Source organism: Dendrobates tinctorius, unplaced genomic scaffold (assembly GCF_039654945.1).
Source record: "Dendrobates tinctorius isolate UK_male_01 unplaced genomic scaffold, ASM3965494v1 ptg000231l, whole genome shotgun sequence".
Lineage (NCBI taxonomy): Eukaryota > Metazoa > Chordata > Amphibia > Anura > Dendrobatidae > Dendrobates > Dendrobates tinctorius.
Window position 1 is genome coordinate 2407977 of NW_027361898.1, and position 21549 is coordinate 2429525.

General features: G+C 45.7%; 2 protein-coding genes across 8 annotated transcripts in view; one reads left to right on the plus strand and one right to left on the minus strand.

The window, feature by feature from the left end:
- Positions 1-536: 536 nt before the first annotated feature.
- Positions 537-18729, plus strand: POMT1 (protein O-mannosyltransferase 1). 5 transcript variants are annotated; one of them, XM_073555951.1, is made up of 20 exons: positions 537-703; positions 7225-7399; positions 7567-7673; positions 7930-7980; positions 8093-8239; positions 8665-8776; positions 11660-11725; positions 11799-11892; positions 11974-12129; positions 14519-14649; positions 14778-14873; positions 14945-15037; positions 15106-15202; positions 15419-15511; positions 15673-15793; positions 15871-15968; positions 16070-16183; positions 17747-17873; positions 17967-18144; positions 18219-18729. In XM_073555951.1, the coding sequence occupies exons 2-20, from the start codon at positions 7278-7280 to the stop codon at positions 18388-18390; spliced, it is 2175 nt and encodes a 724-aa protein (XP_073412052.1). In that variant the 5' UTR covers positions 537-703; positions 7225-7277; the 3' UTR covers positions 18391-18729. The 5 variants fall into 5 exon arrangements, with proteins under 5 accessions (XP_073412052.1, XP_073412050.1, XP_073412053.1 ...); XM_073555949.1 differs by having other exon boundaries at positions 694-801; XM_073555950.1 differs by lacking the exon at positions 537-703 and adding an exon at positions 727-780.
- UCK1 (uridine-cytidine kinase 1) overlaps positions 18728-21549 on the minus strand; it is a 133153-nt gene continuing 130331 nt past the window's right edge. For all 3 annotated transcript variants that reach the window (XM_073555956.1, XM_073555954.1, XM_073555955.1), the window contains exon 7: positions 18728-21517. In XM_073555956.1, the coding sequence (XP_073412057.1) occupies positions 21336-21517 (182 nt within the window). In that variant the 3' untranslated portion in view covers positions 18728-21335. The remainder of the gene's footprint in view (positions 21518-21549) is intronic.

Genomic DNA, 21549 nt, shown 5'->3' on the forward strand with positions numbered 1-21549 from the left:
GCCTGAGCCTGCTGGTGACATTTTGGAGAAACCTCTTGTAATTTCAGCCTTCTTCAGATTGTTCTTGTTTCCTCGGTATATTACAACAGTGGAATATTTTACTAATAAACAGAATTTCCAATAGTGAAGGTGATTATTAACAGCACAGATACGGCGCTGCTTTCCCGAGATGTCCTACCCTGTACTGGTCCGGTATGGACGGTCGGTGCCCTCGGCATAATGCTGGTCTGAAACATCTGCGCTGTCTACTTTGTTATTGTCATAGTGTTTAGTGAGTTGCCTAGAACCAATCAGGTGGCTTTTTTCATATGTACAAGGATCGCGGGAGAACGAGAGCTGGAAGCTGGTTGGTTAAGGAAAACAGGAACATTGTATGACGCTCCATTTACTAAAAGTGGTGCAAAATAATTGTGGGCCAATCCTCCATAACTGCTTATTACCCCCACTCCACCTTTGCACCAGAGTGGATTGATTTCATGCACCTATACATATAGCAGACGAAATTGACACAGACAATATGCCATTTGCTCTTCGAATGGGCGTCACATTAAACACAATACGGCCGTGCGCGCCCTCTAGAGGCTGGATTGTACAACGCCTGGACGTCCCTGTGCGACGTGCACGTAAGACGAAAGCAGACTGTACTAGCCGAGCGCCACTCACTTTAGACCGTATGAATCGCTGCTGGAAAACCGCCGAGTAGGTGAGAAACGAAACGAGCGCTGCAGGCGACAGTTGTACCGAGAACGTGACCCGAGAGGATGGGGGAAACAGGCACCGGTATCTTTCACTGCTCTTTGGGTACTGTCCACACCCGCCCTGGGAACGTGTATCCGTGTCTGTTACTCCGGTCCGGAGCCAATAAAGACAATTCACTGTGTGCCCACAGATTCTATATCTCTATAATGGGCGGCAGTAATCCACCTGCAATATGGCTGCTTCCTGTTACTGAGTGAGGCATTATTATTGTATGTATAGTGACTGCACCAGCAGAATAGTGAGTGCAGCTCTGGGGTATAATACAGGATGTAACTCAGGATCAGTAATGTAATGTATGTACACAGTGACTGCACCAGCAGAATAGTGAGTGCAGCTCTGGGGTATAATACAGGATGTAACTCAGGATCAGTACAGGATCAGTAATGTATGTACACAGTGACTGCACCAGCAGAATAGTGAGTGCAGCTCTGGGGTATAATACAGGATGTAACTCAGGATCAGTAATGTAATGTATGTACACAGTGACTGCACCAGCAGAATAGTGAGTGCAGCTCTGGGGTATAATACAGGATGTAACTCAGGATCAGTAATGTATGTACACAGTGACTGCACCAGCAGAATAGTGAGTGCAGCTCTGGGTATAATACAGGATGTAACTCAGGATCAGTAATGTAATGTATGTACACAGTGACTGCACCAGCAGAATAGTGAGTGCAGCTCTGGGGTATAATACAGGATGTAACTCAGGATCAGTAATGTATGTACACAGTGACTGCACCAGCAGAATAGTGAGTGCAGCTCTGGGGTATAATACAGGAGGTAACTCCGGATCAGCACAGGATCAGTAATGTAATGTATGTACACTGACTGCACCAGCAGAATAGTGAGTGCAGCTCTGGGGTATAATACAGGATGTAACTCAGGATCAGTAATGTAATGTATGTACACAGTGACTGCACCAGCAGAATAGTGAGTGCAGCTCTGGGGTATAATACAGGATGTAACTCAGGATCAGTAATGTAATGTATGTACACAGTGACTGCACCAGCAGAATAGTGAGTGCAGCTCTGGGGTATAATACAGGATGTAACTCAGGATCAGTAATGTATGTACACAGTGACTGCACCAGCAGAATAGTGAGTGCAGCTCTGGGTATAATACAGGATGTAACTCAGGATCAGTAATGTAATGTATGTACACAGTGACTGCACCAGCAGAATAGTGAGTGCAGCTCTGGGGTATAATACAGGATGTAACTCAGGATCAGTAATGTATGTACACAGTGACTGCACCAGCAGAATAGTGAGTGCAGCTCTGGGGTATAATACAGGAGGTAACTCCGGATCAGCACAGGATCAGTAATGTAATGTATGTACACTGACTGCACCAGCAGAATAGTGAGTGCAGCTCTGGGGTATAATACAGGATGTAACTCAGGATCAGTAATGTAATGTATGTACACAGTGACTGCACCAGCAGAATAGTGAGTGCAGCTCTGGAGTATAATACAGGATGTAACTCAGGATCAGTACATGTAATGTATGTACACAGTGACTGCACCAGCAGAATAGTGAGTGCAGCTCTGGGGTATAATACAGGATGTAACTCAGGATCAGTAATGTATGTACACAGTGACTGCACCAGCAGAATAGTGAGTGCAGCTCTGGGGTATAAAACAGGATGTAACTCGGGATCAGTACAGGATCAGTAATGTAATGTATGTACACAGTGACTGCACCAGCAGAATAGTGAGTGCAGCTCTGGAGTATAATACAGGATGTAACTCAGGATCAGTACAGGATCAGTAATGTATGTACACAGTAACTGCACCAGCAGAATAGTGCGTGCAGCTCTGGGGTATAATACAGGATGTAACTCAGGATCAGTACAGGATAAGTAATGTATGTACACAGTGACTGCACCAGCAGAATAGTGAGTGCAGCTCTGGAATATAATACAGGATGTAATTCAGGATCAGTACAGGATCAGTAATGTATGTACACAGTGACTGCACCAGCAGAATAGTGAGTGCAGCTCTGGGGTATAATACCGGATGTAACTCAGGATCAGTTATGTAATGTATGTACACAGTGACTGCACCAGCAGAATAGTGAGTGCAGCTCTGGGGTATAATACAGGATGTAACTCAGGATCAGCAATGTAATGTATGTACACAGTGACTGCTCCAGCAGAATAGTGAGTGCAGCTCTGGGGTATAATACAGGAGGTAACTCCGGATCAGTACAGGATCAGTAATGTATGTGCACAGTGACTGCACCAGAAGAATAGTGAGTGCAGCTCTGGAGTATAATACAGGAGGTAACTCAGGATCAGCACAAGATAAGTAATGTAATGTATGTACACAGTGACTGCACCAGCAGAATAGTGAGTGCAGCTCTGGGGTATAATACAGGATGTAACTCAGGATTAGTACAGGATCAGTAATGTATGCACACAGTGACTGCACCAGCAGAATAGTGAGTCCAGCTCTGGGGTATAATACAGGCTGTAACTCAGGATCAGTACAGGATCAGTATTGTGTGTTCACAGTGACTGCACCAGCAGAATACTGATGCAGCTCTGGGGTATAATACCGGATGTAACTCGGGATCAGTAATATAATGTATGTACACAGTGACTGCACCAGCAGAATAGTGAGTGCAGCTCTGGGGTATAATACAGGATGTAACTCAGGATCAGTAATGTATGTACACAGTGACTGCACCAGCAGAATAGTGAGTGCAGCTCTGGGGTATAATACAGGATGTAACTCAGGATCAGTACAGGATAAGTAATGTAATGTATGTACACAGTGACTGCACCAGCAGAATAGTGAGTGCAGCTCTGGAGTATAATACAGGATGTAACTCAGGATCAGTAATGTATGTACACAGTGACTGCACCAGCAAAATAGTGAGTGCAGCTCTGGGCTATAATACAGGATGTACCTCAGGATCAGTACAGGATATGTAATGTATGTACACAGTGATTTCACCAGCAGAATAGTGAGTGCAGCTCTTGGGTATAATATCGGATATAACTCAGGATCAGTAATGCATGTACATAGTGACTGCACCAGCAGAATAGTGAGTGCAGCTCTGGGGTATAATACAGGATGTAACTCAGGATCAGTACAGGATAAGTAATGTAATGCATGTACACAGTGACTGCACCAGCAGAATAGTGAGTGCAGCTCTGGGGTATAATACAGGATGTAACTCAGGATCAGTACAGGATCAGTAATGTATGTACACAGTGACTGCACCAGCAGAATAGTGAGTGCAGCTCTGGAGTATAATACAGGATGTAACTCAGGATCAGTACAGGTAATGTAATGTATGTACACAGTGACTGCACCAGCAGAATAGTGAGTGCAGCTCTGGGGTATAATACAGGATGTAACTCAGGATCAGTAATGTATGTACACAGTGACTGCACCAGCAGAATAATGAGTGCAGCTCTGGGGTATAAAACAGGATGTAACTCAGGATCAGTACAGGATCAGTAATGTAATGTATGTACACAGTGACTGCACCAGCAGAATAGTGAGTGCAGCTCTGGAGTATAATACAGGATGTAACACAGGATCAGTAATGTATGTACACAGTAACTGCACCAGCAGAATAGTGCGTGCAGCTCTGGGGTATAATACAGGATGTAACTCAGGATCAGTACAGGATAAGTAATGTAATGTATGTACACAGTGACTGCACCAGCAGAATAGTGAGTGCAGCTCTGGAGTATAATACATGATGTAACTCAGGATCAGTACAGGATCAGTAATGTATGTACACAGTGACTGCACCAGCAGAATACTGAGTGCAGCTTTGGGGTATAATACCGGATGTAACTCAGGATCAGTTATGTAATGTATGTACACAGTGACTGCACCAGCAGAATAGTGAGTGCAGCTCTGGGGTATAATACAGGATGTAACTCAGGATCAGCAATGTAATGTATGTACACAGTGACTGCTCCAGCAGAATAGTGAGTGCAGCTCTGGGGTATAATACAGGAGGTAACTCCGGATCAGTACAGGATCAGTAATGTATGTGCACAGTGACTGCACCAGAAGAATAGTGAGTGCAGCTCTGGAGTATAATACAGGAGGTAACTCAGGATCAGCACAAGATAAGTAATGTAATGTATGTACACAGTGACTGCACCAGCAGAATAGTGAGTGCAGCTCTGGGGTATAATACAGGATGTAACTCAGGATTAGTGCAGGATCAGTAATGTATGCACACAGTGACTGCACCAGCAGAATAGTGAGTGCAGCTCTGGGGTATAATACAGGATGTAACTCAGGATCAGTACAGGATATGTAATGTATGTACACAGTGACTGCACCAGCAGAATAGTGAGTGCAGCTCTGGAGTATAATACAGGATGTAACTCGGGATCAGTACAGGATCAGTAATGTATGTACACAGTGACTGCACCAGCAGAATAGTGAGTCCAGCTCTGGGGTATAATACAGGATGTAACTCAGGATCAGTACAGGATATGTAATGTAATGTATGTACACAGTGACTGCACCAGCAGAATAGTGAGTGCAGCTCTGGAGTATAATACAGGATGTAACTCAGGATCAGTATAGGATCAGTAATGTAATGTATGTACACAGTGACTGCACCAGCAGAATAGTGAGTGCAGCTCTGGGGTATAATACAGGATGTAATTCAGGATCAGTAATGTATGTACACAGTGACTGCACCAGCAGAATAGTGAGTCCAGCTCTGGGGTATAATACAGGCTGTAACTCAGGATCAGTACAGGATCAGTATTGTGTGTTCACAGTGACTGCACCAGCAGAATACTGATGCAGCTCTGGGGTATAATACCGGATGTAACTCGGGATCAGTAATATAATGTATGTACACAGTGACTGCACCAGCAGAATAGTGAGTGCAGCTCTGGGGTATAATACCGGATGTAACTCAGGATCAGTAATATAATGTATGTACACAGTGACTGCACCAGCAGAATACTGAGTGCAGCTCTGGGGAATAATACCGGATGTAACTCAGGATCAATACAGGATCAGTAATGTATGTACACAGTGACTGCACCAGCAGAATAGTGAGTGCAGCTCTGGGGTATAATACAGGATGTAACTCAGGATCAGTAATGTATGTACACAGTGACTGCACCAGCAGAATAGTGAGTCCAGCTCTGGGGTATAATACAGGATGTAACTCAGGATCAGTACAGGATCAGTAATGTATGTACACAGTTACTGCACCAGCAGAATAGTGAGTGCAGCTCTGGAGTATAATACAGGATGTAACTCAGGATCAGTACAGGATCAGTAATGTATGTACACAGTAACTGCACCAGCAGAATAGTGCGTGCAGCTCTGGGGTATAATACAGGATGTAACTCAGGATCAGTACAGGATAAGTAATGTAATGTATGTACACAGTGACTGCACCAGCAGAATAGTGAGTGCAGCTCTGGAGTATAATACAGGATGTAACTCAGGATCAGTACAGGATCAGTAATGTATGTACACAGTGACTGCACCAGCAAAATAGTGAGTGCAGCTCTGGGCTATAATACAGGATGTACCTCAGGATCAGTACAGGATATGTAATGTATGTACACCGTGATTGCACCAGCAGAAAAGTGAGTGCAGCTCTTGGTTATAATATCGGATATAACTCAGGATCACTAATGCATGTACATAGTGACTGCACCAGCAGAATAGTGAGTGCAGCTCTTGGGTATAATATCGGATATAACTCAGGATCTGTAATGCATGTACATAGTGACTGCACCAGCAGAATAGTGAGTGCAGCTCTGGGGTATAATACAGGATGTAACTCAGGATCAGTACAGGATAAGTAATGTAATGCATGTACACAGTGACTGCACCAGCAGAATAGTGAGTGCAGCTCTGGGGTATAATATAGGATGTAACTCAGGATCAGTAATGTATGTACACAGTGACTGCACCAGCAGAATAGTGAGTGCAGCTCTGGGGTATAATACAGGATGTAACTCAGGATAAGTACAGGATCAGTAATGTATGTACACAGTGACTGCACCAGCAGAATAGTGAGTGCAGCTCTTGGGTATAATATCGGATATAACTCAGGATCAGTAATGCATGTACATAGTGACTGCACCAGCAGAATAGTGAGTGCAGCTCTGGGGTATAATACAGGATAAGTAATGTAATGCATGTACACAGTGACTGCACCAGCAGAATAGTGAGTGCAGCTCTGGGGTATAATATAGGATGTAACTCAGGATCAGTAATGTATGTACACAGTGACTGCACCAGCAGAATAGTGAGTGCAGCTCTGGGGTATAATACAGGATGTAACTCAGGATCAGTACAGGATAAGCAATGTAATGTATGTACACAGTGACTGCACCAGCAGAATAGCGAGTGCAGCTCTGGAGTATAATGCAGGGCGTATACAGTATACACAGTGAAGTGTGATGGTGTTTGTCTGGTTGTTTTATATATTTGTATTTCTTTTGTTTATCTTGTAGGAGGTGACTGCGGCTTCATTACGCCTGGTCCCCTGTGTCTTGTCTTCCACAATATGGCAGCTGTGAAAAATTTTCCGTTCATAGTCACCTTGGAAATTAACCTTATCGTTGTGGCTCTGACTCTGTTGGGACTTACGAGCCGCCTCTGGAATCTTTCTCATCCGCCCGCGGTGGTGTAAGCTTGTCCTTTTCCCTCATATTACATACTGATGGGGATTTGGTGATGATTTAAAGCACAAAGTCTGTTTAATAATCTGTTCTGCATCTCTTCACTAGTGATTCATTCCCATGGTGTCGGAAGGTTCCTTTCTCCTCTTTGATCTGTTTCCTTCCTCCACGCAGGTTCGATGAGGTTTACTATGGTCAGTTCATCTCTCTGTACATGAAGCGGATATTTTTCCTGGATGACAGTGGACCTCCATTAGGACACATGCTGTTGGCTCTGGGAGGTGAGAAGACACATGATGAAATACTGGTCATATAGGCAACCAGACTATTAGACTCTAAGCTCTGTGGCCAGGACATGCTTTCCTGCAGGCTATGACACTGGTCTGGTGTAAACAGCCTTTGCTTATATTAGTCAGTCCCATGTAAGACTAGTTAATGCCGGTTGCGCCTATTGATGGCAGGTGTTGTGTCCGCGGGATGGGCCCCAGTGTATCTTACAGGCCTGTCGTCTGCAGTTTCACCTTTTCCTTCTTGCAGGATATTTTGGGGGATTTGACGGTAATTTCATGTGGAACAGGATAGGGGCAGGTGAGTGACTTCCGTGGCATCCTCGTCCACGTCTCCGTTTGATAGGACATGTGGAGATATTAGAGGGACCCCCGTCTGCCCCATCCTCACCTTGTGACTCCTCTCCCTAAAGAATACAGCAGCAATGTTCCCGTGTGGTCGCTTCGTCTGCTTCCTGCCCTGTCCGGAGGCCTCTGTGTCCCCCTGGCCTATCAGATCGTGGTTGAGCTGGGGTACTCCGCCTGGGCCGGAGGGGCCGCTGCTCTTCTCATTCTCTTTGGTGAGTTTTGCTTTCTTCTGTTGATGTTTAGTTAGGTTCGCACAGTTTTGGAGTTATGTAGACTAAACCACCATTTTTTTTCATTGTCCCAATGCATCAAATAAAAAAATTTCAGCAGTAGTGTGAAATGTGATGCTTGAAAATGTTCTGCTGTTTTGTGTACACAGCTCTTGTGCAGAGCTGTGTGTCTCCATGATGACACGGCATCACTGTGTGCGCTGCTCTGGCAGCTTTGTGTCACTCCACCTTCTCTTAGTGGATAGCTAGGACACCAGTATGACAGCAGTGGTGGAGAAAGGCACGACTGTAGGGGACCCGGACACAAAGAACCACTCATTATTTCTCGTAGACAATTTGCAACAGTAAAAGCTGATTGAATACCTTGCTGTTTTATCGTCGCTTGTCCTGTCTTATCTCTGTTTCAGAAAACGCTCTGGTCACTCAGTCCCGGCTGATTCTTCTAGAGTCCGTGCTCATATTTTTCATTCTTCTGGCCATCTTGTCTTATCTTAAGTTTCACAGCCAGCAGCAAACCAGGTGAGGTGCATGCAACATTGTAAGACTGGGACCATGGGGGTCGTAGAGGACCTGCAGAGGTGACATTGTATGGTACTTTGCACATTTTTAATCTGCACAGATTCTGAGTTACATCCTGTATTATACTCCAGAGCTGCACTCACTATTCTGCTGGTGCAGTCACTGTGTACATACATTACATTACTTATCCTGTACTGATCCTGAGATACATCCTGTATTATACTCCAGAGCTGCACTCACTATTCTGCTGGTGCAGTCACTGTGTACATACATTTAATTACTGATCCTGTACTGATCCTGAGTTACATCCTGTATTATACTCCAGAGCTGCACTCACTATTCTGCTGGGGCAGTCACTGTGTACATACATTACATTACTGATCCTGTACTGATCCTGAGTTACATCCTGTATTATACTCCAGAGCTGCACTCACTATTCTGCTGGTGCAGTCACTGTGTACATACATTACATTACTTATCCTGTAATGATCCTGAGTTACATCCTGTATTATACTCCAGAGCTGCACTCACTATTCTGCTGGTGCAGTCACTGTGTACATACATTACATTACTGATCCTGTACTGATTCTGAGTTACATCCTGTATTATACTCCAGAGCTGCACTCACTATTCTGCTGGTGCAGTCACTGTGTACATACATTACATTACTTATCCTGTACTAATCCTGAGTTACATCCTGTATTATACTCCAGAGCTGCACTCACTATTCTGCTGGTGCAGTCACTGTGTACATACATTACGTTACTGATCCTGAGTTACATCCTGTATTATACTCCAGAGCTGCACTCACTAATCTGCTGGTGCAGTAACTGTGTACATACATTACATTACTGATCCTGTACTGATCCTGAGTTACATCCTGTATTATACCCCAGAGCTGCACTCACTATCGTGCTGGTGCAGTCACTGTGTACATACATTACATTACTGATCCTGAGTTACATCCTGTATTATACCCCAGAGCTGCACTCACTATTCTGCTGGTGCAGTCACTGTGTACATACATTACATTACTTATCCTGTACTGATCCTGAGTTACATCCTGTATTATACTCCAGAGCTGCACTCACTATCGTGCTGGTGCAGTCACTGGGTACATAGATTACATTACTGATCCTGTACTGATCCTGAGTTAGATCCTGTATTATACCCCAGAGCTGCACTCACTATTCTGCTGGTGCAGTCACTGTGTACCTACATTAATTTACTTATCCTGTACTGATCCTGAGTTACATCCTGTATTATACTCCAGAGCTGCACTCACTATTCTGCTGGTGCAGTCACTAGGTACATACATTACATTACTGATCCTGTACTGATCCTGAGTTACATCCTGTATTATACTCCAGAGCTGCACTCACTATCGTGCTGGTGCAGTCACTGGGTACATACATTACATTACTGATCCTGTACTGATCCTGAGTTAGATCCTGTATTATACCCCAGAGGTGCACTCACTATTCTGCTGGTGCTGTCATTGTGTACATACATTGCATTACTTATCCTGTACTGATCCTGAGTTATATCCTGTATTATACCCCAGAGCTGCACTCACTATTCTGCTGGTGCAGTCATTGTGTACATACATTGCATTACTTATCCTGTACTGATCCTGAGTTACATCCTGTATTATACCCCAGAGCTGCACTCACTATACTGCTGGTGCAGTCACTGTGTACATACATTACTGATCCTGAGTTACATCCTGTATTATACCCCAGAGCTGCACTCACTTTTCTGCTGGTGCAGTCATTGTGTACATACATTGCATTACTGATCCTGTACTGATCCTGAGTTACATACTGTATTATACTCCAGAGCTGCACTCACTATTCTGCTGGTGCAGTCACTGGGTACATACATTACATTACTGATCCTGAATAACATCCTGTATTATACTCCAGAGCTGCACTCACTATTCTGCTGGTGCAGTCACTGGGTACATTCATTACATTACTGATCTTGTACTGATCCTGAGTTACATCCTGTATTATACCCCAGAGCTGCACTCACTATTCTGCTGGTGCAGTCATTGTGTACATACATTGCATTACTTATCCTGTACTGATCCTGAGTTACAGCCTGCATTATACCCCAGAGCTGCACTCACTATACTGCTGGTGCAGTCACTGTGTACATACATTACTGATCCTGTACTGATCCTGAGTTACAGCCTGCATTATACCCCAGAGCTGCACTCACTATACTGCTGGTGCAGTCACTGTGTACATACATTACTGATCCTGTACTGATCCTGAGTTACATCCTGTATTATTCTATAGAGCTGCACTCACTATTCTGCTGGTACAGTCACTGTGTACATACATTACATTACTGATCCTGAGTTACATCCTGTATTATACTCCAGAGCTGCACTCACTATTCTGCTGGTGCAGTCACTGTGTACATACATTACATTACTGATCCTGTACTGAACCTGAGTTACATCCTGTATTATACCCCAGAGCTGCACTCACTATTCTGCTGGTGCAGTCACTGTGTACATACATTACTGATCCTGTACTGATCCTGAGTTACATCCTGTATTATACCCCAGAGCTGCACTCACTATACTGCTGGTGCAGTAACTGTGTACATACATAACTTATCCTGTACTGATCCTGAGTTACATCCTTTATTATACCCCAGAGCTGCACTCACTATTCTGCTGGTGCAGTCACTGTGTACATACGTTACTTATCCTGTACTGATCCTGAGTTACATCCTGTATTATACTCCAGAGCTGCACTCACTATTCTGTTGGTGCAGTCACTGTGTTCATACACAGTGGTTACAATGTAGTAGGAGATTGGGATTATCTTAGGTTATTGGAGACCCTAACGCTGAGTCTTTCCTCCGCAGTCCGTTCTCCCCTCGCTGGTGGTTTTGGTTGGTGCTGACTGGTGTCTCCGGCTTCTGTGCAGTGGGGTAAGTGGCAGATTTGCCCCTCATTCTCTCTGGCTCATGTTCCAGGTCTCTGTTGATCCTTTCTCATCCTTAGAGTGAAATACATCGGCTTGTTCTCCTACCTCCTGATTTTGGCCCTCGCTGGGGTGCACGGTTGGCAGCTGCTCGGTGATCGGAAACTGTCTAATGTATGTAAGTTGCGTGTGTGCTCTCTGATACATTATAGCATTCTCAGCGCAGACCTCCAGGACATTTTGTTCTGTATGCAGGTGCTGGTGCTTTGTTATTTGGGTGCGCGTGGCCTGGCTCTGCTTTTACTGCCCATTTTCCTGTACCTGGGGATGTTCTACATACACCTGTCAATACTATCTCACTGCGGACCCCACGACCACATCATGAGCAGTGCGTTCCAGTCCAGTCTGGAGGTAACATGTCTAAATTATCCATTAGAGCAGAATAGTGAGTGCAGCTCTGCAGTATAATGCAGGATATAATGCACACTCGGTTATGTGCAGAGGAGTGACTGGACAGCCGCACACCTCACATTGTGGAGGGCGAGTCGATGCCCTGTTACTGAGATGTGTAAGTCCCACCGTTCGGACCTGCACCAGTCAGATATACAGTCATGGCCAAAAGTATTGACACCCCTGCAATTCTGTCAGATAATACTCAGTTTCTTCCTGAAAATGATTGCAAACACAAATTCTTTGGTATTATTATCTTCATTTAATTTGTCTTAAATGAAAAAACACAAAAAGAATTGTCCTAAAGCCAAATTGGATATAATTTCACACCAAAACATAAAAAAGAGGGTGGACAAAAGTATTGGCACTGTGCGAAAAATCATGTGATGCTTCTCTAATTTGTGTAATTAACAGCACCTGTAACTTACCTGTGGCACCTAACAGGTGTTGGCAATAACTAAATCACACTTGCAGCCAGTTGACATGGATTAAAGTTGACTCAACCTCTGTCCTGTGTCCTTGTGTGTACCACATTGAGCATGGAGAAAAGAAAGAAGACCAAAGAACTGTCTGAGGACTTGAGAAACCAAATTGTGAGGAAGCATGAGCAATATCAAGGCTACAAGTCCATCTCCAAAGACCTGAATGTTCCTGTGTCTACCGTGCGCAGTGTCATCAAGAAGTTTAAAGCCCATGGCACTGTGGCTAACCTTCCTAGATATGGACAGAAAAGAAAAATTGACAAGAGATTTCAATGCAAGATTGTGCGGATGTTGGATAAAGAACCTCCACTAACATCCAAACAAGTTCAAGCTGCCCTGCAGTCCGAGGGTACAACGGTGTCAACCTGTACTATCCGTCGGCATCTGATTGAAAAGGGACTGTATGGTAGGAGACCCAGGAAGACTCCACTTCTTACCCCGAGACATAAAAAAGCCAGGCTGGAGTTTGCCAAAACTTACCTGAAAAAGCCTAAAACATTTTGGAAGAATGTTCTCTGGTCAGATGAGACAAAAGTAGAGCTTTTAGGGCAAAAGCATCAACATAGAGTTTACAGGAGAAAAAAGAGGCATTCAAAGAAAAGTACACGGTCCCTACAGTCAAACATGGCGGAGGTTCCCTGATGTTTTGGGGTTGCTTTGCTGCCTCTGGCACTGGACTGCTTGACCGTGTGCATGGCATTATGAAGTCTGAAGACTACCAACAAATTTTGCAGCATAATGTAGGGCCCAGTGTGAGAAAGCTGGGTCTACCTCAGAGGTCATGGGTCTTCCAGCAGGACAATAACCCAAAACACACTTCAAAAAGCACTAGAAAATGGTTTGAGAGAAAGCACTGGAGACTTCTAAGGTGGCCAGCAATGAGTCCAGACCTGAATCCCATAGAACACCTGTGGAGAGATCTAAAAATGGCAGTTTGGAGAAGGCACCCTTCAAATATCAGGGACCTGGAGTAGTTTGCCAAAGAAGAATGGTCTAAAATTCCAGCAGAGCATTGTAAGAAACTCATTGATGGTTACCGGATGCAGTTGGTCACAGTTATTTTGGCTAAAGGTTGTGCAACCAAGTATTAGGCTGAGGGTGCCAATACTTTTGTCTGGCCCATTTTTGGAGTTTTGTGTGAAATGATCAATGTTTTGCTTTTTGCTTCATTCTCTTTTGTGTTTTTTCATTTAAGACAAATTAAATGAAGATAATAATACCAAAGAATTTGTGTTTGCAATCATTTTCAGGAAGAAACTGAATATTATCTGACAGAATTGCAGGGGTGTCAATACCTTTGGCCATGACTGTATATAGCTTATCCTTTAGATGCACCGTGTATGTCTTCCTATATGGAAATATCCCTTTAATCTCTAATTTCTAATTACTGTATTTACTTTTTTCTTTCACCTTTACATCTGCTTGCTGTCAGTTAATAGGATGCAGTCCTGACCAAATACATCTCACAGCTGAGGTTTGTTGCAGTTACACCCAGTGTAACCCCTCCTGTGTGTCAGGTCCCTAGACTGATACATTGCAACAAACCTCTCGGTAGGATCACTGAGAAGTATTCAGACAGGAAATGTTTGCAGCAAACCCTCAGCTGTAAGAAGCACTATTTATCATCCTCTTAATGTAAGCAATGATGTTGCCATTTATTATCAGCCAGCTGAGAATTTGAGGAGCGAGGAGTGCTCGGCTTTTTCATAGTTTCTTTCAGTTTTTCTCCTAAACATCTGATTGCTGTCATTGAATAAGGACATGCGTCCTAGATCCCGTCCTTGTGTCCAGGCCCCCCCCATGTGCTGGCCAGTTGGTACGTCTTAGTCCTAAATCCATGTGTCACGCGTCTTCCCTCTTCTTGTCAGGGCGGCCTGTCTCGGATCACCCAGGGCCAGCCGCTGGAGGTGGCATTCGGCTCGCAGATCACACTCAGGAACACGCTGGGTAAACCGGTGCCCTGCTGGCTACACTCGCACAAGAACAACTACCCCATCATGTGAGTGTTCCCCAAGGAGTCTGCCGGTGCACATTTTTCATACAGGGGCTCTCCGCCTAAATGTATTTCTAAAATCCATGGAGTTGTTGCTGCCATCTGATCCTCACTTCTCCATCTTACGCCTGTAGCTACGAAGGAGGACGTGGGAGCTCACACCAGCAGCAAGTCACCTGCTATCCCTACAAAGACGTGAACAACTGGTGGATCGTGAAGGACCCGGCGCGGTAATCGCGGTGCGGGGGAGGGAAGCATCACTGATTCGAAAGGCAAAACTATTGTGTTGTCACTTCTTCAGACAGGACATGGTCGTCAACTCACCACCACGCGTCGTGCGACACGGAGACACCATACAGCTGCTGCACGGCATGACAGCGCGCTTCCTGAATACGTACGTGTCTGCTGTGTTACTTGCACATTGTGGTCCTCGGCGACTGTTACTCATGATTTCTTCCCCAGACACGATGTCACTGCCCCGTTCTCGCCATATGCCCAGGAAATCTCCGGATACATTGACTATAACATCTCTATGCCAGCACAGACGTTATGGAAGGTGGTGAGTGTCAGCTCTTGTGTCCAGAACTAGGGGGGATGAAACTGTTCCTGTGGGTCAAAGCAGTCCAGTCCATGGTCATACTGTTTCACTGTGATGACACAGGTTGTCTGCCCCCAAATATGAGTGTCACCGTACACTGATGGCTAACAGAGATGACGGAAATGGTGAAGCTTTGTCTACATAAAGCCGGTCTGTAACATCCATCTACTCTCACAGGAGATCCAGAACCGGGAGTCTGATGGAGACACCTGGAAGACTATCGTGTCCGAAGTGAAGCTGGTCCATGTGAATACATCGGCAGCATTGAAGGTAAGGACAGGGACGTGGAAGCCACTGGGCCGTCATCCAGGTTTATTCATGCGTCATAGCTACTGCTATTTTCCAAAATTGCATAATTTTGGTTCAATTTGTAAATTCGTACAAATGCGAGGTGTGAATAAACCTCTAAATAAGCGCATTATCTGCTGCAGCTCAGCGGCTCCACGTTACCGGACTGGGGCTTCCGTCAGCTGGAGGTTGTGGGTGACAAGGTGGCGAAAGGCTCTCATCAGAGTCTGGTCTGGAATGTGGAGGAGCATCGATACGGCAAGAGTAAGTCTGCAGAGAAGGGCCGGACCGGCCCATCTGCTCCACTCCCAAAATGTCCTGAATTTCACTGGTCCCCACAGGTCAGGATCAGGCGGAAAGAGAAGAGGAGCTGCACACACCACCACAGATGGACGTCGGGAGGAACCTCAGCTTCATGGCTCGCTTCTGGGAGCTGCAGGTAATTTCCTATGCCAAGTGTTTATCCACAGTAACAATGTGGGATGTCCGAACACCAGATTATGGACCGGATAGCAGTCATTGCCTTTTCTGTCCCCACAGTGGAAGATGATGACCATGCGGAGCGACAGCCCGGAGCACAAGTACTGCTCCTCCCCTGCGGACTGGGTGGCGCTGGACACCAGCATCGCTTACTGGCACCATCCCAGGACCACGGTGAGCAGCGGCTTCATGATTTACTGTCAGCAGGGGGCACAGATGTGGTGAACTGCTCCTGCCCCCACTTCATGTAATAATCTGTGTTCTGCACCCACAAACTTCTCCCTATAGTTACCCCATTTTTTGTTTTTGCACTTTATTCCATGAGCCATTACCTTTTTATCTGTCACCGTATGAGTGCTTGGTACTTGTGGGGGACGAGTTGTAGTTGTGAACGATACTATTCACTTTACCATAAAATGTCAGGTCCGCTATTGTTTTCTTGTTACAGCGGACACTGTGTTGTGCACATGACCCAGCGGGTTACTCAGATCAGCGTGATCATGAGACCAAACTTGTACAGTTTATTTTTTTATTTTTAATGTTTCAGTGGATTAAAAAAAATTCTGAATGTTGTAAAACAAAAATATTTGGTTTGCCGTCATTTTCCTGCCATTTGTGCTGTGGCAGGTTGTCTTTTGCAGGCAGAGCTGATGTTTTATTGGTAATGGGGTACATATGGTTTGTGACTGCTTGATGTTGCACCTATTGCGGCAATGACCCCCAACAAAGAGGAAATTCCGGTAATTTCATTTTTCTTTATTCCTTTAAGGCATTGAATAATTTTAGAATTTTATACATCAAATGCTTTAAGCTGTGGTGACATAATGTATTTTTTCTATTTTTAACTTCATTTTTTTATGAGGGAATTGGAGACTGACAGCGTCATTTAAAGCTGGTGCCTGCTGTGTATGGAGCAGGCTACCTACACCTTCTGTAGGTTGTACAGCTATGTCCTGCAGAGGGAAAAGATTAAGGCTGTGTGCACACGCTGCGGATTATGTGCGGATTCATCCGCGCGGATTTTGTAAAATCCGCAGGTGAAACCGCAGGTCAAAAGACCTGCGGTTTTACCTGCGGATTGCTCTGCGGTTTTGCCCTGCGGTTTTTCATCTCCTCAATGGAGGAGATGGCAAACCGCAGGGGAATCCGCAGAAAGAATTGACATGTCAATTCTTTCTGCGGATTGAAAACCGCAGATAAACCGTGCGGAAAAATCCGCACCGTCTGCACTGCGGTTTTTGATTCCCATAGGGAATCATGGTACTGTACACCGCAGCAAAAACTGCTGCGGGTCCGCAGCGGCCAAAACCGCTGCGGAACCGCAGCAAAATCCGCAGCGTGTGCACACAGCCTAAAGGTCTCTGTCTGCACAGAATGACTGTTCACACCAAGTCTCGGCGCTCCATAGTGCGGCCAATCATTTATATTCCCCCTTCCCACCATCTCCACCCCCTTCATTGTATGGCAGCTCTGGCTTCATAGAGCCAGTCTATGTGGACAGTCCCTTTAAGGAATCCTTCAGATGCACAAATGAATGGTGTCCTCCCTGAGAGGGTGACGTCTGATGCATGGTTAAAAAGAACAGGAAAAGGTTAATACATAATTTCCGCATTTTTGACACATTGTCTATGGCATTCTCTTCATGCTTCAGTTAAGTTTGTGAATGCCGCTTTCTAGGAGAGTTTTGGACGCCAATTTTCCCGTCTATTGTAACCCAGTGACTGTTTTGCTCTTTAGGCTCAGATCCAGCTGCTGGGGAACCCGGTGATCTGGTATTCTGCCAATGCCGGTGCTATTGTTTACACCATCCTCTTCCTGTATTACTTGCTGCGGCAGCGCCGGAGAATCCACGATATCCCACCAGGTGATAGCCGTGACGTGTCATCTATCGACACCCACAAAGTGTTGCCACCCCAATCACCAGACATTCTCACCTGTGCATATGTTGTTTCTGCAGGTACGTGGCACACGCTGCAGCTCACCGGGACATTGTGCCTGGGCGGCTGGGCTGTCAATTACCTGCCCTTTTTCTTGATGGAGAAGACCCTCTTCCTGTATCACTACCTTCCGGCCCTGACCCTGCAGATCCTGCTGCTGCCCCCAGTCCTGGAACACATCCACCAGCATGTGCTCAGGTGAGGGTCCTGCGCTCGGTGTGCTGAGCACCTTGTCCTGCAATCTCTGCTGATATGTCCTGTCTCTGTTCTAGATCTGACACTTTACAGAACACCTTCTCTGCCGTCCTGCTGGTGTGGATGTCCTGCATCGTCCTGACCTTCGGTAATCTCTCTCCCCTCACCTATGGGGAGCCGGCTTTGACACCACAAGAGTTAAGAAGTTTAAGGTGGAAAGACACTTGGGACATTCTTATCAGAAAGTGACATCATCAGGTCAGGTAGGAGACCCTCATCCTGGTGATACTGAATTTGTCATTGCGTGAAGAGGTCCTGGTGTGTAGGAGGATAGCCAAGGATAGATAGGAAGAAGCGGAGTCTAATGTAAAGTCAGAGTGTACTACAGAGGTGCCCAGGAGGTGGCGCTGTTGTATGATGAGGCAGAGACCCTGGAACTCCCTGCAGCAGGTCTGAGGTACTGAGAGCTCTGCTGCGCGGGGCGACACCGAGCACAGGAGAAAGCTCCAACCCCCTCCCCCAGTGCGGCTGAAGAGATTATGAAACCTGTGCCTCACCCCGAAAATAAAAGGTATTTTACAAAATGTACTGTTTGGTGTGAACGACTTCAGCGTTATGATTAATCTTTTATTTTCAAGGTTTGTTTCCATTCACTGACTGCAGGCATTTACATATAAGATACGTTGTAAATGTATCTGGATACTTTGCATCAGATCAAGAGGATTAGGACTTAACTGTCACAAATTTGTGTGTGTATTTTAGGCCCTTCTAATTGTCCGCAGAAGGTGAGGGTCTGACTCCTGAGCCCTCTCTGCCTGTTCACTGAAGACCCCTGAAAAGTGCATACATAGCCATGAGAGCTCATATAGCAGAATACGGATTTCAGAGAGAGCCCGTCTGCAAATTCAAGGGTCTTTACAGCAACCAGTGTGGGTGTTTGTACTCACTGACAGCAAGCAGAAATTCACTCTGCAAATAATCGTACAGCTCCTGTGCAGTCCAATGTGTCCCCATGGTTACTGCAGAATTAAACAGTAACCATGGACGGGACTGCAGAGACGCTGTACACACAATCAGAGATTCTTAAAGAGGTTGTCGAACCCTGAATTATTATTTTTATGTAAGGCATGGAAGCATCCTGCAGCACCGGTGTCGCCCACATCAGTGGTCAGGTGACTAGAAGAAACTTCCAATGACAGGCTGCTCAGCTCCTGCGTCTTCCACAGCCGGGGTGCTGGCAGGCAATTATACCTCCATTTATTATGTGTAAAACATGGGGCTTTAGGGGAAAAAAAAGCCGAATTGTACTGAACATTTAAAGGGGTTGTCCGGTCTAAATCAATAAGTCTGCAGTCACTCTGTTTTCCCCAGGGCATGCACCGTGTGCTGCTGGGACGCGCCAGTTTCTGAGCCTGGAGCGGAGTGTATGTATAAGTTATACATGCCAGTGGATGCGGCCTCCCTCCATACACTTGCATGGAGCGAGGCTGTGCCTCATCTATTGATTCAGCTGGACAGTGGGTGTGGCCTCACTCCTTGCATGTGTATGGAAGGAGGCCAAGAGCATGCATCACTCATACATACACTATGGTCCCAGCTCAGAAACCGGTGAGTCCCCACAGTGCGTGTGCTGGGAGGATTAATAAATCTAACAACCCCTTTAAGACAGAGCTCATCTGCCATAAATAATGGGATAGAAGCAGTTTTGTACAATTAATTTCCTTTTAATGTCAACAGAAGCCGCTGATAATACTGAGCGCAGGACGCCCCGATACAGAGGCAGGACCCCTTCCCCCTGCGCCGGGAGGAGCCGCTAATCATAACAGTCGTGGGTTATGGGTAGTGCTGGATAGACAGATGATGCATCATAATGTCAGTGCACTGATCACCAGGCTCTCGTCTTGTCAGTAAAAGGCAGCAGCCATGACGAAGAGTTGTGTAAACGACTTGTGAAATGTTGTGACAGATTATCTACAGCAGCAGCGGACCCCCAACTCACAGCAAGGTTATGTCTCAGCATGCTCCATGGTTGCCAGAGGTCCGCTCATGTGCATAAGCATAAAGTGCAAAATTAAGACAAGCGAGCTACAAGGTGGGTCCAGTGTATACAGCGGGGGAAGCTGAGATAGTAGGGGCTGTATGTAAGGAGGTCACACCATAGAGATGCTCCCCTGGCTCTGGAAAACGACACTGCAAACAGCTCCTTGTATCTCAGCTTTCAGCACCCCTGCAGGTACACGCTGGACATAACTTCAGTTGGCCATCACATACCGCAAGTCCACATGCGCCGGCCTCAGGAAAAAACATCCATGTGTACGCAACCATTTCTGTACCAAATCTGCAGCCTGTGAGCGATCCTGGAGAGGGGAGCAATGTGGGGTCATTTTATACATGTATACCCCTTGGCGGAAAAGGGCAGACACGAGCAGCTGGGAGCGTCTAAGCAGATCTTATCTCTCCAGTGTGGACTGTGCACCAGCACGGCCAGCTGCAGGGTCCAATTGCAGTCATGAGTGTCCTTAAATCATGGGCTGAACGGTTCTGTAACTTCCTTAGGAATTTAAATTCAGATCTCTGCTTATTGTCAGTGAATGGGAACACTTTTCCAACGTCTATAGGCTGTTTAGTGCAAAGAAGACTGGATGTAACTGTGCCGTACCTCACCTGCAAGGACATTGTTAGTTAGGAGACCTTCAACTTCTAGAGGTAAATGTGGAGCGACTAATGCTAACAGCAAGCAGAGATCATGAACTAAAAGAAATATCACTTTGTTTTAGTTGCGGGTCTATAACCCTCATCATTCTATCTACAGCTGTATAACACTGGATAGAAAGATGCCTGCGCTCTGGAAAAAGTGATATTTTAGCAATGCAGAGTATAGCCATGTCAGTGAATGATCGGATGGATTCCTACTGACAACACATGAAGTACTGGACGCTTCAAAATCAGGCAATGAGCCTGCAGTGCATACACACGTCATCGGGGGACACCACCCATCCTCATTAATGTCTCTTCTTACCATCATCTTCACTGATCACCAGGAAAATAGTGAAAATTCTCAATGGAGAAATGCCTCTAAAATGATAAAAATCCAACATCCTGGCTGCAACTTGTCCTAATGCTGCCCCGCCTGCATCCGGTACCTCCGAAATGTGGAATGATGAGGTATGAAGTCTTCTACCTACAGACGGGCCTCAGTGTGGGCGACTGCTGGACTCCAGGTGCGTGCGCTTGCCAGACACCAAAACGCCTCCCGACTCTCCGGCGCCAGGGAAGCCCCGTTTCTGCGACCGCCCATTCGCAGAACCGCGCTGCCACTTACAGATGTCTCCGTTCAGGATGTCCTGGATGTGCTGCACAATCAGATTAATGGCCACTGCAGAGGGGGAAAAAAAAACTTGTGAGCGC

Coding starts and splice junctions, on each gene's coding strand:
- POMT1 (XM_073555949.1), top strand. CDS start 762: ATGGGGGAAACAGGCACCGGTATCTTTCACTGCTCTTTGG. Junction 11,893..11,973: donor GTGATCGGAAACTGTCTAAT/GTATGTAAGTTG, acceptor TTCTGTATGCAG/GTGCTGGTGCTTTGTTATTT. Junction 15,512..15,672: donor ATACATCGGCAGCATTGAAG/GTAAGGACAGGG, acceptor TATCTGCTGCAG/CTCAGCGGCTCCACGTTACC.